Source organism: Sinohyriopsis cumingii, chromosome 3 (assembly GCF_028554795.1).
Source record: "Sinohyriopsis cumingii isolate HCF-2022 chromosome 3, ASM2855479v2, whole genome shotgun sequence".
Lineage (NCBI taxonomy): Eukaryota > Metazoa > Mollusca > Bivalvia > Unionida > Unionidae > Sinohyriopsis > Sinohyriopsis cumingii.
Window position 1 is genome coordinate 54456290 of NC_142963.1, and position 20164 is coordinate 54476453.

At 35.8% G+C, this 20164-nt stretch overlaps 1 protein-coding gene across 4 annotated transcripts in view; it reads left to right on the forward strand.

Moving 5' to 3' along the window:
- LOC149802881 (tuberin-like) overlaps window positions 1-20164 on the forward strand; it is a 194860-nt gene that overhangs the window by 101442 nt on the left and 73254 nt on the right. For 3 of the 4 annotated variants that reach the window (XM_089952331.1, XM_089952334.1, XM_089952333.1), the window contains exons 22-26: window positions 2970-3159; window positions 5288-5381; window positions 7343-7445; window positions 14165-14280; window positions 17650-17802. In XM_089952331.1, the coding sequence (XP_089808457.1) occupies window positions 2970-3159; window positions 5288-5381; window positions 7343-7445; window positions 14165-14280; window positions 17650-17802 (656 nt within the window). The remainder of the gene's footprint in view (window positions 1-2969; window positions 3160-5287; window positions 5382-7342; window positions 7446-14164; window positions 14281-17649; window positions 17803-20164) is intronic. The other variant, XM_089952332.1, reaches the window with a different exon arrangement.

Consider the following 20164-nt stretch of genomic DNA (forward strand, 5'->3'; position numbering starts at 1 on the left):
AACTGGTGGTCACAGTAGTGTGTCAAGTCAGTTCATGTCATTTGACCAATTGAACAATGTTATAAATATTATGATGTAGATAACATTATTAAAGTATCTAACATTAATCAGTGGTTTATCCCACTAATTCACAATTTAATCACCACCAGCATCATCCATCCTTGCCATTATCTACCATTCTGGCTTTTTACCAGCCAGTCCAGCTGGAAGGTCATTTGGTCTTGTACAGCATGCTATGGATACCTGTAATACTGATCCATCAACACGGCCAGCCAACCAGCCATCATATTAACACAAATCATAGCAGTTCCCCATCCATGAGTTCCGTGATATTCATGGCTTACACGTTAATAGGACTATGGAGGATACCACTTATTCCATCACCCTTCACGTCTTCCATCACACTTCTTGTTATGTCGATGGAAGTTCTCCCAGAATAGGAAAACTCCCCAGATGAATGAGGAGTCAATCTATACAAATTTGTCAGTTCCAGCCCCACATTGGAGAGGTCATAGTTGAGTTTCCAAGGAGCTATACAGGAAATTTACTTTAATCTGTCACCAGATTGCCTCCACTGCCATCAGTGATCCAGGCCTAAGAAGTCAAGGCCTTGGTTGATGCAATTGATGAGAATGAACACTCCTCCATGTATTTACTTTCACATACAGCAAAGAAGAAAGAGACTTCTGAATGTCTGTTTGACAAAATCAGATGAACTCAAGAGCCTTCTTGTCAGAGAGCCAGTTTCCAGCATCTTTTTCTGCCAGCAGGTGCCATAGACACTTAACCATCTAGCATGTGGAGGTCCCAAGTTTAAACAAAGATATCACATTGGTGAACATGAACACCATACAGTTTTATACAATTTTTGATTCTTTCCAAAGCAGCTTGAGAATATGCTAGCAGCTTCATCATTACTTGGTATGGAATTTCTGGTGATGTTTTGCCTGGCTGAGAAATCAGGTAAGGACAGATCACAATGGTAATCAACCTAACAGCACACCACACCCTGCCTAATGCTTGGTTGGTGTTAATAACCTCCTAATGCAGTGAGATGCCCCATTTGCTCATCCTCACTTAAGTCACAACATTCAGAGCAGTTTGTTTGTTACCTTTTGCAATCCCTTGCTGTTTAGCAGTGACATCAAAACCATTCAAAAGCAGGCTGTGCACTGACAAACTCTTCAGTTTGTACTATCCCCTCCTTCCATAGCCTCAAGAAGATACCAAACCCCATTAAGCAACTGTCGCTGTTCTCTCAAACTGTAGGTTGTAACAGGGCTCCTCAGTCTCACAAATATGCTCAGTGAAGCCCCTCCCTCAAACAGCAGCTCACTGCCAATGACTCTCTCCCCCCAGCTGCCTGCTGCGTCTGCCAGGCTCCTGCAATTTTCGTAGGCTTTGTTAAACATTTTTTTAAAATTTAAAAATGAAGTCTGATCAGAGAAGCTTCAAATTACATTTGCCCACTCCTCTCTCCTTTTGTGATATAAGTCCAAATTGAGCTCAAAAGGAAAGACTTTACAGAAGGAAATCTCTCTGATTACCCAAATGGGAGAAATAGAGATAGTAAGCAAGCCAAACGCTTCATGTTTCAGCTCCATTCCATTCCTGCTGCCAAAAGCCAGTGGAAAACTCTCACCACTTAATCTGGCTCAACAAATACACAGCTTTGTAAGATTCTGAATGCAGATGACACAGTCATTATGGCCGTCTATGAATAAGAACAAGTTCACAATCAGTCTTAATTTGACTGTTGCCTAGTTTCACATCTGCATCCATCTGGCTTTGCACATATTCCTTTGTTTCATGTTTCAAAGGCCCAGTATCCAAGCATTGCTTATGAAATACAAAAGATCAGTACCTTTGAGACACTCATTTCAAACTCAGTGCATTTGTTTTTATCATGTACATACTTAAACTCTGATATCCAAGCATTGTTTTGAACTTGTTTTAATATTTTTTAGCCAATGATTTCTTAGTATTTTGAGAAAGGACAGGTTTCAGCATTTTGACATGTATTGAATAAATGAACAAATTATAAGAGCTGTCTATATATATATATATATATATATATATATATATATATATATATATATATATATATATATATATATATATATATATATATATATATATATATATATATGCATGTATGTATAATATGGCTGATTATTTAACAAATGTTTTTTAAAAAATCTTCCTTGAGAAGAGATTTGAGGTACATCCCTTTTCATAAGGATTAGTAGTCCTTTGATATTTAAAACTTGTCTGCAAAAAGGCAGGCAAAGTGTTGATTCATGGGTTACAAATATTGGCCACATTAGACTTCATTTGATTTCCCATTCATCACAGGGATCTCAGATAAGCTGTCTTTTTATTTTGGTGATTTGAGCAACTGTCTAATCCAGGTATTATTTTTGAAGCATAAACAGCTGTTTCCAAACCTAATTAATACAAGTTGGCCTCTTTTACAGCCATGTGTAGACTGTCAATCACTGACGAAACTAGTGTTTTGTCATCGCACATAATTTTTAATAATAATGTAGAAACATCTTGTTCTATTCCTGATCCTGTGGTATCGAGAATGTTATATCCTGATAGATATATGTGCATATTTGTGACCTTGTTATATCTAAGTGATGGGGGAAAATATTCTCATTCCATTGTTTACATCGGCAATGTAAAACACAAGCTAGAAATTGTTTGTAAAATTTGATACCACAGAAACACATTGATATCATCTGGGTTTGATATTACTTATTTAAGTAGAATGTAAAAGCAGATATGTGTGAGATTTAATTACTTTTACTATACACATCTTCTTTATCAATAAAATAAAGTCCTCTTTTGGTTTGAATTTCAGATTGTCCTGGGCATGTTGTTCCTCAGATTTCTGTAAAATTTAATTTCACTATAAAATGCTCAGTCATGACAGATATCACTTTATTTACAACTGCAAATTTTAGAGAGAGCTGATAAGGTGCCTGGAGTTTGGGATGGTGTCTAAATGTGCCAAGATGTGTGTCAACTCACTGCGACTTTGTACCCTGGAAATGCAGGAGGTCATGATGAGACAGTTGCCATCAATTCTTCTCCAGCTGTCCAAAATCTCAGCTACAACCTCTATGGCGATACCTGTCTTGGCTTTTCTGTCAAGTAAGTTCATTGACTCCATGATTTTGTCTCTCTCACATTAGCAATAGCCAAATAGTGGTATCCCATTTCCAGTATGTGTATTCACAGTGTCAGCGTTAAGATTCTGTATCAAAGTTTTGTGTTAAAATAAGTGCAAGAGATTGGCACAACAGTGTGGTGCATAGACCAGACAGATACAGTGGATTTACATGCCAGAATGGTGCATAGACAAGACATAAAGTGGATTTACATCACAGCATGGTGCATAGACAAGACATAAAGTGGATTTACATGACAACATGGTACATACACAAGACACAGTAGATTTACATGACAGCACGGTGGATAGACAAGACATAACAGTGGATTTACATGACAGCATGGTACATAGACAAGACATCAGTAGATTTACATGACAGCATGGTGGATAGACAAGATATACAGTAGATTTACATGCCATTGTGGTGCATAGACAAGACATACAGTGCATTTACATGACAGCATGGTGCATAGACAAGACATACAGTGGATTTACATGACAGCATGGTGCATACACAAGACATACAGTGGATTTTCATGACAGCATGGTGCATAGACAAGACATACAGTGCATATACATGACAGCATGGTGCATACACAAGATATACAGTGGATTTACGTGACAGCATGGTGGATAGACAAGACATACAGTGGATTTACATGACAGTATGGTGCATAGACAAGACATACAGTAGATTTACATGGCAGCATGGGGGTATAGACAAGACACAGTATATTTACATGACAGCATGGTGCATAGACAAGACATACAATGGATTTACGTGACAGCATGGTACATAGACAAGACATACAGTGGATTTACATGACAGCATAGTGCATAGACAAGATATACAGTGGATTTACATGACAGCATGGTGGATAGACAAGACACACAGTAGATTTACATGACAGCATGGTGCATAGACAAGACAGATACAGTTGATTTACATGACAGCATGATGCATATACAAGACAGATACAGTCGATATATGCAACAGATATATATGTTTGCACCTGGGGGAAATTACTGTAAAAATGGATTCATTTTGAGATACATGTTAGTGCTATATATCAAGGCTCAAACATCATGATGCAGTTTGCTTTATTGAAGCTTCACACAACTCTCTTGCTGACTGCTCTGATGGTCTAGTGGTTACAGCGTCCACCTCAGATGTGGGAGGTAGCATGTTCAAACTCTGGCTGAGTCATACCAAAGACTTATAAAAATGGTACTAACAGATGCCTAACAAGGCACTCAGCATTAAGTGGTTAGTGTTAGGACTGGTTGGCCTGGTGTCAGGATAATGTGACTGGATGAGACATCATGCTACTTGTCTATGGCATAATTCCCAAGTGCTAGACATCACTATAAACTGCCACACTGTACTGATATGACTGAATTTAAATACTTAAATGTATGTGTTAGCAAGCCTACAGTTAGCATTTAAACACTTACATGTATGTGTTAGCCAACCTACAGCTAGCATTTAAACACTTAAATGTATGTGTTAGCCACCCTACAGCTAGCATTTTAACACTTAAATGTATGTGTTAGCATGCCTACAGTTAGCATTTAAACACTTAAATGTATGTGTTAGCAAGCCTACAGTTAGCATTTAAACACTTAAATGTATGTGTTAGCAAGCCTACAGCTAGCATTTAAACACTTAAATGTATGTGTTAGCCAGCCTACAGTTAGCATTTAAACACTTAAATGTATGTGTTAGCCAGCCTACAGCTAGCATATAAAGATCATCAAAACATTCTGACATATATTCAAATGTGAACTGCAAAATTACATCAGAAGACTCAGGTAATACTAGTCCTTGAACAGGCAATTATAATTATGAACTGCAAAATCTGATCAGGAGACTCAGGTAATACTAGTTCTTGAACAGTTGATTAGAAATGTGAACTGCATTAATTACAAACTCAGTATTGAGTTACAGATATGTTAAATCCTTGAGAAAAAATTTGATGAATTGATCTCACATAGTTTATGCTATCATGTTAGTTTTCTTGTAACATGTTGTTTGTTTTAAAGACCTTGTATGAAAATAATAAGATGAACAAGTTGACGTTGAATTGTAATTACAACTGATTTCCACAGGTATAGTCAGATTGCCAAAGATGTATGCCAATTTTGTTGAAGATGAATACATGAGTGTGTTTGCCATAGCACTGCCATACACAAATCCATTCAAGTAAGTTCTACTGATATCTTGCTATTCCTAATCAACATTAAGTAGTGGAAACTATTATAGTCCCATTGTTATAGACCTATCTTTATAGTCCCCATTTTATAGTTCCATTTTTGTAGTCCCCTCTTGATAGTTTCATCCTTATTATTCCCATCTTTACAGTCCCTCATGATAGTTCTCTATTATTAGTCCCCTCTTTATAGTTCCTTCTTTATTATTCCCATCTTTACAGTTCCTCGTTATAGTCCCCTCTTTGTAGTTCCATCATTAATGTCTTCTCTTGATAATTCCATATCATTAGTCCCCTCTTTATAGTCCCTTCGTTATACTTCCATCCTTATTATTCCCATATTTACAGTCCATCATTATAGTCCCCTCTTTATAGTTCCATCTTTATAGTCCCCTCTTTATAGTTCCATATCATTTGTCCCCTCTTCATAGTCCCTTCTTTATGGTTCCATCCTTATTATTCCCATCTTTACAGTCCCTCATTATAGTCCCTCTTTATAGTTCCATTTTTATAGTTCCCTCATCATAGTCCCCTCTATTATTCCAACTTAATAGTATCCTCTCTATAGTTCCATCTAATTTTGTAGTTCCCTCCTTATAGTCCCCTCTTGATAGTACTTTATTGTTCCAGCTTTGTAGTTCCCTTGTTATAGTCCTCTCTTGATAGGCCTTCTTTACAGTACCATCTTTATAGTTCCTTCATTATAGTTATTCTGTATAGTCCCTCTTTATAGTTCCATCTTTATAGCCCCCTCTTGATAGTCTTATCAACACTTGATACAGTTTAGGTGCAGAATATGAGTTATTTACCTTACATAGCTTTGATACAACTTGATAAAGTTGTTATATGAATATTGATGAAACTGTATAATCTATTTTTATTTCAATTTTCTAGCAGGATTATTTGAACACTAAAATTACAGTGATACACAAATGTACTTTGTTTTACAATGTATATATGCATGCAGCAAAAGATGCTAAATAATGTTATTTAGTGTTACAATCCCATAGAAAGATGCTATATAATGTTATTTAGTGATACAATCCCATAGAAAGATGCTATATAATGTTATTTAGTGTTACAATCCCATAGAAAGATGCTATATAATGTTATTTAGTGTTACAATCCCATAGAAAGATGCTATATAATGTTATTTAGTGTTACAATCCCATAGAAAGATGCTATATAATGTTATTTAGTGTTACAATCCCATAGAAAGATGCTATATAATGTTATTTAGTGTTACAATCCCATAGAATGGCTTTGGCTGAGAGGTGCACATAAGAGGTAGGGAAGCATACAGCAGTAGAGGATAAAAAATGTTCACAGTTGTGAGATATCAGAGTTGCTTTGGTTTCCAGCTGTGATAATTTATTAATGATTAAGAATGTCCACTTTAGTAAAATCAAGACTTACTGCACAGCTTGACGTAATCATTGCATTTTTACATCTTCAAGATATCACTTTCTTCCTTAGTGCATAGTAACATTGTGAATTCCAGAAGAGATTGGACATAAAATGATATGTTTGTGACATTTCTTTTCTCTTATTAAATGATAAAAAGAAATATGCTTATATAATTTTAATAATAGCAATGACAATCTTGTATAAGAAAATAAATTGGCCATGCAGCCTTTCTGTTTTAGAAAACTGATTTGTTCTCATTAATTATATCATGCTGAAAAAGTTCACTCATAACTTGTTTACTTTCTAGGTTCAGTCACTATACAGTATCTTTAGCACATCATGTGACTAAAACTTGTGTACTTTCTAGGTTCAGTAACTGTACAGTATCTTTAGTACATTATGTGACTAAAACTTGTGTGCTTTCTAGGTTCAGTAACTGTACAGTATCTTTAGTACATTATGTGACTATATCTCATTTACTTTCTAGATTCAGTCACTGTACAGTATCTTTAGTACATTATGTGACTATATCTTGTTTACTTTCTAGGTTTAGTCACTATACAGTATCTTTAGCACATCATGTGATTGCCATTTGGTTCATCAAGTGTCGTCTGCCATTCAGGAAAGGATTTGTTAAATTTATTCAGAAGGTAAGTCATACTTAAATCAGAGATGGCTATTTTTTGATGAATACATTACCAAGTGACAGAAAAGTTTGTCACTTTAGTAAAACACATGAGAAATACTCCTTTACTTTTTATACACCACAATAAAAAAAATTAAAAATATTTTATATATGTTATTTTTTTAAGCTGATTTGTTGTGAAATAAAACACTTTAAGACAAGCTTTAAACTATTCTAAATGGTATGTAGACAATTGTCATATAGACGTGCTGTTCTGAAATGAAAATGCCTTTGGTATATTCAGATCAGTAAAATACTGTTAAGAAAATATATCCATTAGAATTATTAATTTTTAAAATAAAATAGAAGTCATATTGTAATATTTACCCCAGTTAGAAATATACTTTTCAAGTTATGGTCTATATTAAGAGTAACTGTCATTAAGTGGAGCATAAAACTGTTGCTATGGCCTAATTGTGATAATATGTCAATTATCCAAGAGGTTTGACTGGTACCAAACCATTTTCAAGTACCAAACAGTTCACAGTGTAAGAAATAGATGTGGGAAAAATACTTTGAAAAACTTGTGAATCATACCAAAATAAAACCAAAAGAGATCAAACTAGTTTTCTGACCCACACTTTATATACTTTTCCATCATAATCTGATCCACAGCAATTTTAAAAAAACTTACAAATTTTCTAAATACCCATATTTTATCCAAACTTGTATTTTGACCTATGAGAACTATACATTCCTTCAAAGTGACTGCAAACATTAAAAGGTTTGATTCCTTTTATAACATTAATTTATCTCTAAAGGGCCAAATGTCTAAAAACTAGAAAAATTGTTGAATTTTTGTCAATTCTTTAAGACAGTGAAGCTAAATTTTCCATGAATTTTTTTTTATATTTTGTATTTGTTGTGAATGTCCTTGCAGTGGTAATACTTATGCTTTTAATACATTCATAATCTCTATAAATATTTGGTTAGGTTCCAACAAGTATGGTTAGAGATTTTAGGATAATTGTTAATATTTTAACTTTGTTGCTTTCTTAATGATGTCGATGGTAGATATTTTAAAATGCACTATATTTCATTTATGAGAACTAAATCTTGCAAGGACACTCAACAACTGGTCCTCTGTGTGGTAGTCATGAGTTCTGTGTTGGTCTTGGTATCCATGGCTGTCTTCCAACAGACAGAACAAAGCTCATCCTCTTACTCCAAATTCCATGGTACATGCATGGGAGTCAGTCTCCAAAATGGCCCATATCTTATGCCATCACAGCAGCTGCAAATTTACAGCTGGTGGAATGAGATGCACTGCTCTCTACCTCCACCTTCTTTATGGATCATGATACAGTCAAGCTATGATCACAACCTCTAATCTGCTTTTTAATGGCCAGATTATGAAATACACAAACAAGCCACTAAAGGGATGAATTTTCCAACCCCTCAACTGCAAAATCAATAAAAGTGATCTTTCGGAAAACCAACAAAAGGAACCAAGGGACACGACTTGAAAACACAAACCTCTGACAAGTTGTCCTATTGTAGTGTGTGATGTTGAATACCATGGTTCTCACAACCAAAGTGGACAAAACACAGAGAGGTAGCTATCACCAAAGTTTCTCTATATGACTGACTCCATCTGTCAAAAATATGACATCATCTCCACACCACCTTTCCCACAGATCCTGGTAAGAGGAAGGCTTAATTTCTTTTATGCTGAGTGGGACAAGGTTTGCCATGACAACCATTGGACCCAGCTAGTGGTTTCTGAGGGACTAAGCATCACTTTCAAAACGCCTCCTCCTTTGTCCAGTGTCCCATCAGCTACAAACATTGCAACAGACCCATTCAAAGCCACCTTCTTGCAGCAAGAAATAATTGACCTTCTTCAGAAAAAACAGTAGAAATCATTCACAGGATTTTATTCCAGACTTTCCTTGGTCTCAAAGGCAAATGGCACACTATGCCCTGTCATCAACTTAACCCGTCATTCATTTCATTCACACTCCTTGGTTCTCTATGGAAACACCATGGCACATTTGGAATGCCATTCAGGAGGGAGACTTTACAGTCAGTGCGGCATTAAAAGATGCATATTTCACATCTATATTCACAAGGATTCCAGAAAGTTCGTCATTTCACCTACAGTGACATCATTTATCAATTCCTAGCACTCTCATTTGGACTCAACATCAGTCCCAGGGTCTTCGCATCAGATGAATGGAATCCTGGCTTATGTCTGGACCATCTCTACAGTGGCAGCATCAAACTACCTGAACGACATTATACAAAAGCATCAGGTGAATCATATCTTAGAGTATGATATGATAACCCTTGTTACACCTCCCCTCAACCTGGGCCTCCTTGTCAGCAAGGATAAATCCAACCTAATACCATCTCAACAGTTTGTTCATCTAGATATGAAGTTTAGCACATGGGTAAACAGGGTATGTCTCCCTCTGGAATGGGCATTGCCAATCAGGACCATGGTGGATTCTTTACTTTTGAGGCGATCTGTCTGCTTGAGAATTCCTTTGCCCTACTAGGCCTGCTCATTGCAGCAATGGACCTCATTGCCCTAGATCACCCTTTTATGCACCCATTACAAATGATTCTTTTATCACAATGGAGGCCAAAAGTTTGCCCACTGGACCAACCTCTTGCTGTCTGCACAAATATGAGGTACCATCCCTGGAAATGGAGCTACCTAATTTGGTTCACATCGGGTATACCTTTGCAAGTACAACCACCAGAAATCATAGTCTATATCGGTGCTTGTACAGAGGGCTGGGGGACACACCTAAACCTTCTTTTGAGGAAGCCAGTAGAGTTTGGTCTACCCAGAAATTGAATCTTCATATCAATATACTTCAGATGAAAGTCATTTTGAAAGCATTTCATTCATGGCAGGAATACTTAAATGGAAATTTAGTTCTCATTCTGTCCAACAACATTACAATGGTGACTTATCTCAAATGTTAAGGTGGAACTAAATTCTCATCTTTTCATCCTGGTGTGGGACTTTCTAAAGTGGTGTCTTCAATGACAAGGCCACATGCAAGTTCATATTCTGGGCCAACTAAATTTTGCAGTTTCATTGTTCCAGAACAATCAACAAATACAGACATAACGGTCTCTCCATACATCAGTTTTCACTTAGATATGTGTCCAGTGGGACCGACTATAGGTGGATCTGTTTTCAACAAGGTGGAATTCCAAACTTCCAACCTTTGTCTTACCAGTCCCAGATCCAAAAGCCCAGGCTCTTGATGCACTCTCCATAGATTGGAATAGCCTGGACACATACACTTGCTCTCCAACACCTCTGATTCCAAAGTTTATAGAGAAAGCAAGAGAATAAAAATGTTGGCTTATCCTGGTTGCACCACTCAGATGGGAGAAGTCATGGATCAGTGACCTCATCAGTCTCACAACAGAATGGAAATTCCCAGGAAAATATAGATATATTCCATCATCTTTTTCAACAAGCATGACAGCAATTGTTTCATTCCAATCCAGAGCTACTGAACCTGCATATGTTGATAATATTAAACAGGCCCTAAAAAATAAACAGTTCTCACAAACAGTTGAGAGAATTGTTCAAGCAGGACGGCCCTCCACTCTGAAAGCATACAAATTCAAATAGCAAATTTTCACAGAGTGGTGTACACAAGAACACATTATACATCTGCACACATCTATGCCTCAATCCACCTCTGGCACTTTGAAGAGAAAAAGTTAAAACCAAGTACAGTAAAAGGTTATCGCTTCATCATCACCAACACCTTGTATCATCATGGAAGGGAGGATATTGGACAAAAGAAAAACTTGTCCTTCTCTCCAATATTAATTATCTACAGCCAAAATGTTGGCTATGTGCCCAAAGTGGGTATTAAGCTTACAGAACAAGACACCATCTGAACTGCTTTCAAGGGCATTATTGGCTCATCTTTCATATAAGACCTGCTTCCTCACTGCATTAGTGATGGCAGGCTGATTCAATGAAATTCATGCACTATTAGTGGCCCCTAACTGCATGCAGTTCCAAAAAGAAAGGTCAGTTTTACTCATGATGGTACCATCTTTCCTCACCAAGAACAGGCTCCCATCCATGGGTAACCAGACTTTTATAATGAAATCACTGTCTACTCTGGACACTCAAGGCCACCAACAAAACCCAGTGCTAACTCTGAAGTGGTGTCTAAAAAGAAGAGCCATTTCCTTACACCTTTTCTTACCCTTCATATTAGCAGACATTTTCATCCTGGATAAAGTGAGTCAATTGCTCATTATATAGAGAAATAACCCAAGTTCAAATAAATTTGTTGTGCATTTCAGCAGTGACCACAAGCATGGAATTTGAGCAAACTGTTCTCTGACATTATCCATGCTGTGGGATGGAGATCATTGGAGTCCACATTCTCTAGCTTTTATCTAAGAGATCTTTCATCCCAAAGGGCTCACCTTGATCTGGTGGCACCTATAGCTGTGGCTCTACAGGTCACCTTACCAGATTGTTCCAGCTTTATAAGGATGGGGTGTCACAACTTCACTCAATTTGCAGGAGGAAATAATTTTTTCTATTTGAAGCTGCTTCCTGAGAGATGGAATCTATTACAAGGTGGGCTGTCTAGAAGCTGTCTCACATACCTTAGGGGACTGGTAAGGGGATGTATCTCCTCCACCTCCTACATATTTTCCCAAAGTATTGTGATCGGGTAATGTATTCAAAGAAGCCAAAAAATTTCTAGTAAAATATGTTTCTTCAATATATATATATATATATATATATATATATATATATATATATATATATATATATATATATATATATATATATATAGTGTGTGTGTGTGTCTTCAATATATATATATATATATATATATATATATATATATATATTGCACAGTGTGACCCTGCTATAACTTGGTAGTTTGAGTCCATAGAACCCATCTGTGCTATAGACAAACTGTGTTATAAGCAACCAGGCTAGCTATCTGAAGAAAATGATGCCTGTACCAAAATAAAAGATGGAGGGAGGGTGGGTAATAAAAGTGGGGTCAAAAATAATGTGCTTTTGATTAAATGAAGAGACAACTTGTCCAAAATACACTTGTATATTGATAAGTAAGTTATGTAGTGTAGTCCTTAATGCATTATGTACCAATCATGTGTATGAAAAATCCATGAATTTGAGTATAGATTGCTTGTTATAAAATTCATGTATCAGTCTCATCCCATTAGAAAATACAAATAAGACACATATAAGGAATGGTAGTCCTCATTTGATCTATATCCCATTGTCAACAAACATGTATCACTAAACAATTCACTATGATATTGTCACCAGTATTGCATGGCAATAGTTTTTTACATGCTACATGTACATGTACTTAAACTGGCGTAGATTTTGGTCAGCTGGACTGTCTCCATCTTGGTTAGGCTACGCAAGGGATGAGGTTATTGATTGGGAAATGAACAAATTAGAAAGTAACTTGATGGCCAGATATTTTTGGTTTCAAAAGAATGGAAATTTAATTTGCTTTTTATGCCACTGTTAATCGTGAGCATATGCATAATCATTTTTCCTGCACACAAAAAAACACTTTGACAGCACAATAATCATCTTGCAGTCACTTTGGAAAATGCAACAAACCATCAGATTCCATTGTATTTATTTAAGTTAGTGCTGACTTCCTTTGATGAAAGGTGCTTTGTTTTTATTAAAGATTGTAGTCAGCTTGCTTTGATGAAGGGTGCATGTGTTATTGAAGTCACCACTAAAGAACAAATTTGGATGACCAAATAAACGCTCATTTGATATTCTGGTGGCAACATCAAATAATTGTAGAATATTGATTGGGACTGGGGAGTTTCCATTTGCTTAGTATTTATACAGAACAATAAGTGCTTCAAAGGTAATAAGTTTCTTTGAAGTTTCAGCAAAAAGTTGTTTTTCTTGCTACATTTTAAAAAAATTGGCTGTTGTTTGGTCGATTGTAGTTTTTCCTGTTCCTGCCTTCAAAGGTTAGTCGACTGTAGCTAGTCCAGTTTGAGTGGATCAACAGTATACAGTAATCAGGTCATTAGAGGATTATGATCTAACAGTGCACTGTGTAGATGGTTTGCCACTATGAACAAAGGATTCATTTATGTAACAATGGATAGATTCCAGTGCATTTTACATCCAAGTAGGAAGCTTCCTCTCATGGCGCATTTGAATTTCTCCACTCCAAACCCATGATTATATAGACAAGTTTGAGCAGCTAACAATGTTGTCGTAAAATAAAGTCACCAGAATGTACATTTTGTTGCCAATAAGAACAAAATTGCAGTTTGCAACATTGGCAAAGCCCTGTTCAATCCCTGATTAAACTGTTTTACATGTTATTTTTCATACTTTTAAGGAGAAACAATATTTTTTCATGTATGAGTTCATACATATATGCATATGTAATTTCAATAGCCATGACACAATCATTTTATAATAGAATTCACATATGATCTCATCCTCAGAATGATAGTAAACTTTGTACACATTATTTTTTGTATTTTGAAGAAGAAAATATATTTTTGCATACAAGAAAAATACATGCATATGAAATTTGGGGAGCTACGCCATAACCCTGTTATATTCAAATTGTGTTATAACGGAGCATGCTATAACAGGGTCATACACACCTTCTTGAGGATTTCTAAATTGAGAAATTAAAATCATTTGTTTAACAGGGTTTAAAAGCTAATGTTCTACGGCAGTTTGAAGAGAATTCCTTGTTAAATCTACAAAACCAGGATTCTGCAAACAGAAGTCGATCTGGCAGTTGCAGTGAAGCGGCTGTCCGCAGGTACTTTGAATTCATATATTTTTGTGGGCATTAATTTTCATTGTTCTGCAGAAAATTAAATATTCATAAGTACTTATATTCATTGATTATGGTAGGAGTCCTATAGTTTCTGCAGACAGACCATTGTTCATTGTGTCTTTATATTCGTAGATTAAGGAAGGAGTCCTATAGTTCCTGCAGACAGATCATTGTTCATTGTGTCTTTATATTCATAGATTATGGTAGGAGTCCTATAGTTTCTGCAGACAGATCATTGTTCATTGTGTTTTTATATTCATAGATTATGGTAGGAGTCCTATAGTTTCTGCAGACAGACCATTGTTCATTGTGTCTTTATATTCATAGATTATGGTAGGAGTCCTATAGTTCCTGCAGATAGATCATTGTTCATTGTGTCTTTATATTCATAGATTAAGGAAGGAGTCCTATAGTTTCTATAGATGGGTCAATGTTCAGTGCATCCCTATAAACATGGTTATTAGCAACCACAGTACCCACGAACATTAGTATCGAATGAAAAATAAAACAAGTAGGTGGTCTATATAAAAAAAATTATTGAAACATTTGTCCATACTTCTAGTCTAAACCATTCCTTCTATCTTCATGCTGATACAGGTCATGAGTAAGATTGAAATTGACTCATACAGGTCATGAGTAAGATTGAAATTGACTCGTACAGGTCATTTGTAAGGGTGAAATTGACTCGTACATGGTCATGAGTAAGATTGAAATTGACTCGTACAGGTCATTTGTAAGATTGAAATTGACTCATACAGGTCATTTGTAGGATTAAAATTGACTGTGCCAAGCTTGTATACAGATCAGCTGGTAAAATCTTGCTTGATCCAATACATAATTAGGGAGTCTTGGGGCATTTAGAACATCACCTTCAGAAAGCCTCTTTGTTGAGGCGAATATGAAACTGTCCGGTAATTCTTCACTATTCTTCCAAACTGTCGTCTAAGCCATCAAATTGTGCATATGGTGTAGTCATTAGGCACAAATACCAAAACTTGAAATCAGAGCCTCCTGTCTTAGCCATATGTCCCTATATACAGATTCAGAGACAACATTGGAGATCCTATTGCTACAGCCCATTACACCATCTCGAGCTGGTTACCAGATAAAGCCTAAATTGTTACTGCTGAAAATACACCCATACTCCAAGCTTTTAACTACATTGAAACCTCTCCCCCACAAAAAAAATATAATTTTTGGGGGATTTCCTTTCCACCTTGAAAACTTTGCAGAATCTTAAACCTCTCAACCTGTTAATATCCCATGTGTTACAGAAACATGATGGTCTGGTAGAATCTGAGAAAAGTATTTTTTACTATTGACCATTATGTGCAGATCCCATTTGGATTCCTATTGACATTACCTTTATATGCAGATCCCATTTGGATTCCTATGTCAGAACATTATCATTATGTGTAGATTCCATTTGGATTCCTATGTCAGAACGTTACCATTATGTGTAGATCCTGTTTGGATTCCTATTGACATTACCATTATATGCAGAGCCCATTTGGATTCCTATGTCAGAACATTACCATTATGTGTAGATCCTGTTTGGATTCCTATGAAAATTACCATCATGTGTAGATTCTGTTTGGATTCCAATGAACATTACCATTATGTGTAGATCCTGTTTGGATTCCAATAAACATTACCATTATATGCAGAGCCCATTTGGATTCCTTTGAGCATCACCATTATGTGTAGAGCCCATTTGGATTCCTGTGAACATTACCATTATGTGTAGATGCCATTTGGATATTCTTTGTACATTACTGTTATGTGTAGATCCCATTCAAAATCTTATGAAAATTACCATTATGTGTGGATACCATTTGGATTCCTATGAACATTACCATTATGTGTAGATGCCATTTGGATATTCTATGAACATTACCGTTATGTGTAGATCCCATTCAAAATCTTATGAAAATTACCATTATGTGTAGATCCCATTTGGATTCCTATGAACATGACCATTATGTGTGGATCCCATTTGGATTCCTATGAACATTACCATTATGTGTAGATCCCATTTCAATTCCTATGAACATTACCATTATGTGTAGATCCCATTCAGATTCCTATGAACATTACCATTATGTGTAGATCCCATTTGGGCCATTGAGGATAACCACTGACCACATTTAGCAGGGGATCACTATTTCTCACCCACGTGACAAAGAAATTTAGCTTTTTTTGCTACAATTACTTTTCTTGTAGTCTGGTCATTTCAGTTACGGTGTCCATATGCAAAGAACTACTTTTAAAACGAAGAAACCCCTGTTGACTTCTCCTGTACCTAACAGTTGTTATAAAATCAAACAACAACAACATCAGCAGATATATAATAAAAAGAAACTCACCCATATAGCAACTTAAGGTCTGTCCAACTTTGATAACACACCATGCAAAACATTTTGAGAGAGACCAACACACACACATGAAATTGAGCTTTTTGGTACTTTGCTAGAAACTACACACAGCATGGCAAATTTTATCCTATATGTTACTTAGTAAATTATCTGGTCATTGTCATTAAATGTAGCTAAAAGTATCTAAGTAGTTTCAAATACCTTTCATGAAATAAATTAGGTACTTTTATCTTGATTTAATGATGCTGACCTGAAAATTTACTGAGCTACTGATAGGATAAAATTCACAATGCTGTGTGAAATGAACTAAAACAGAAACACTGTTCCAGTCACACAGGCAGCACACGTCGCTGGCTACAAAACTCCAAACTCTCAAGGGCAACAGCAAAGCCAGCAACAACCAGAAATGTGTTATGTCAGACCTGCATCCTTCAAAACTTTGTCAGACACACTCAACCAGCCCCAGTTCCTGGCTCAGATTTCTTGGGCAACTGCTCTTGCATTTGGTCGTTAAGAGATGTCAGCTACTGATAGGTGCTTGAACTAAGGTCCTCATGGACTTCTGGTTATTATTAATGTCATCATCATCATCATTATTATTGGTAGTAATAGTATTAGTAGTACCAGTTAAACATTTCAATCATAAATTAATTTTGATGTCAATCACAGAACCAGAAATTCAAAAGTTTCAATGTACTTGACCATTAAATCAAGCGATCAACTCACTATAATGTTGCCTCTACCTTGATATCGTAGAAAAGGCTGTCCTTTTTAATTGTTTTATGTCTTTTATGCCCCATCACATTAAGTAGGTGGGTTGGTGGGTGAATAGGTGAATGGATTATGGGTATGTTAGCATAACACTGACCATATAACTCAGGTTTAAAAAAATTTCAATTTTCAATTTTAAAGGATAAGAAGTTAAAATTTAAAGTGATTATAATTGCTAAAAGCTTCTCAATTCATGTAATTTAAGCAGGAGCAAAGTGGTGTCTGGATCATCAGTATCCAGACGAGATACTCCACCTGTGGATGAAAAGATGGCCCAGTTTCACAAAGAACTGACTGAGACCTGCACAGATGTGATGGCTCGCTACACCTTCAGCAATTACTCGGCCATTCTCCAAAGGTGAGACATTTTTTGACATGTACATGAACCAGGGCTTTTGTAAACTGTAGACTCTCAAAAGGACATTTTCTGAAATGTGTAAGAGCCAAGGCTTTCAAAAACTCTGGACTCCCAAAAGGATTCTTTTTGACATGTGTAAGAGCCATGGCTTTTAAAAACTCTAGACTCCCAAAAGGACATTTTTTGATGATCAAAGGTAGGTAATTGAGTATTAAAAGATTTAACTTATCAGGTTGCTATTTATTGATACCAGTTATAAAAAAAGAATGAGAGAGAGAAGAATTTATAGGTTTATTCTAAAAAAGTAAACAAAAATCATTTTTGAAAAAAATGTTTTCATCTAACTCATTACAAAATAAACACCTTTTTGTTAGTTCAGCTTGTTATGCCTTTATTGGCTTTTGATTCTAGTTATTAATGAGTTAAATGTCAATTTTAATTCAGTACTTTTAATTGTGATAGAACATTGTTCGTAAAGTTACTTAGTCCAACACTTATTTTAAAGACCATGGTTCATTGGTATTCCTTTCCTGATATGCCAGTTAAGCTCACAGAAGTTCTAATATAAAAGACTATCCATGAGAGAACTGCTTGATGTATGTCATCCAATATGAAATCTTAATTTGTGAAAGAAAATATAGAATTACTTCAAACTGCAGATATTTCCATGTCAGTACTTTAAAAATTATGTTGCTTATTTGTTCATCGATATAAAAATTTTGAGAGATTGGTGTTCTGTTAATTTTCATCAGCTTTGTTGATGAATTGATTGAAGAGCGTTAAAGAGCTGTCATCTTTTCTTTTATGCCTCCTTTGGTTCAAATTCTTGGAAGGTCCATGCAAATAAATTATCATCAGCTGATCAAGCTTGTCAGCAGAGCATCTTGGCCATGTTTTAATCCAGTTATGACATTGAAAGCCATGCTAACACTTGACACTTGAAATCGGCAAGACACAACTGATCTGTGTAAGCCAAAAATGTCACTGAATCAGAAAAAGATATTTGTAAGAAGTTGGGGTGTCATATAATGCATCGGCCATGATATCCAAATCATATTCTGCCTCAAACATGTGACAGCATGATCAAAGAACACTGAACATCGTCAATTGCTGCAATGATGGAAAGCCAGCGGACATGGTGAACTTCTGATGGAGTTAATTTTGGGTGTTCATTAAATCCTGACAGAGCTGATGAGCATGTTGTTGATTTTTTTTTAAATGTACAAGGAATTCAGATAATTTTCATAGTAACTTTTTCTTGGATAGTGTTTGCTGCATCCATGCTGTGAAGTAAAAGACTGAGCTTTGCAACTAAGTAAAGCGTGAATGACATATGGTAGATTCGGTTAAATACCAACAATTTATTCCATGACATTTTTAGTCGATTTGTTTTTGTATATTAATAGCTGCCACCTGTGTTTTTATGTCAAATATCACATCTCAAGAGATTTTGAAGGGTGTAGGTAATGATGTGCTGCAGGTTTGGTTGTATTTATTGATTCTCTGTTGCTTTGTCATAAGTTGTCTTACACCTCTTTCTGCACAAGAGTTCAAGTCTTGGGCTTGGCCAGTGTGGGTATGTGAGAAAACTTGCCAGTAGCTTTTTGTAGGGCAGCAGTTCTTACTGGGGTTTCCAGGTTCTTCTCCACTAGTTATTCTGGCTGCAACGTATAACCAATCATGCACTGAAAAACAGCATTATACCCCACAAAAACCAACCAACATGAACTTCACAAATTAAATCAGTATGCTACTTCAGTATGATATTTCAGACAGTCATGACAGGCAAAAATCAGCATTTCAAAAGCACTTTTAAGAATGCAGATATTGGGGGTACTGTTGATCATAAAATTTTGATATTATTTTTCAACAGCAGATATTTTGAAGTGGAGCAATGGTGGATTTAGCAAAAGAACTACATTTGTGAAATGTTTGCTCACATTCATAGCAATATATTACTGGTATTACAGTGAAGGTATTGCTTGTAAGCAATTTGTAAACATTTTATGTTATAAATATTTTTAAAAATTGGATAAAATTTTACACATTTCATAATTAACAGTATTCCCTTTTCAGAATGTTGCTTGTAGATGTGAAATAGGTTGCATTTGATTTTGAAAAGTGGCATCTACTGGTTTACAGTATTTGCATAATTATTAATTGGTATTGACTAAGTAATTACTTAGATCTACAGATTACTCATATGTTTATGCATATTCCCTGTTGCTGGAAACAAAATTGGTTATTGCAAGAATGATTGAGGCTGGGTTGTTTGGATTGATAGAGGCTGAGCTATTTGGATGATTGAGGCTCTGTTATTTGGATCATGAGGACTGGGTTATTTGGATGATTGGGTCTGGGC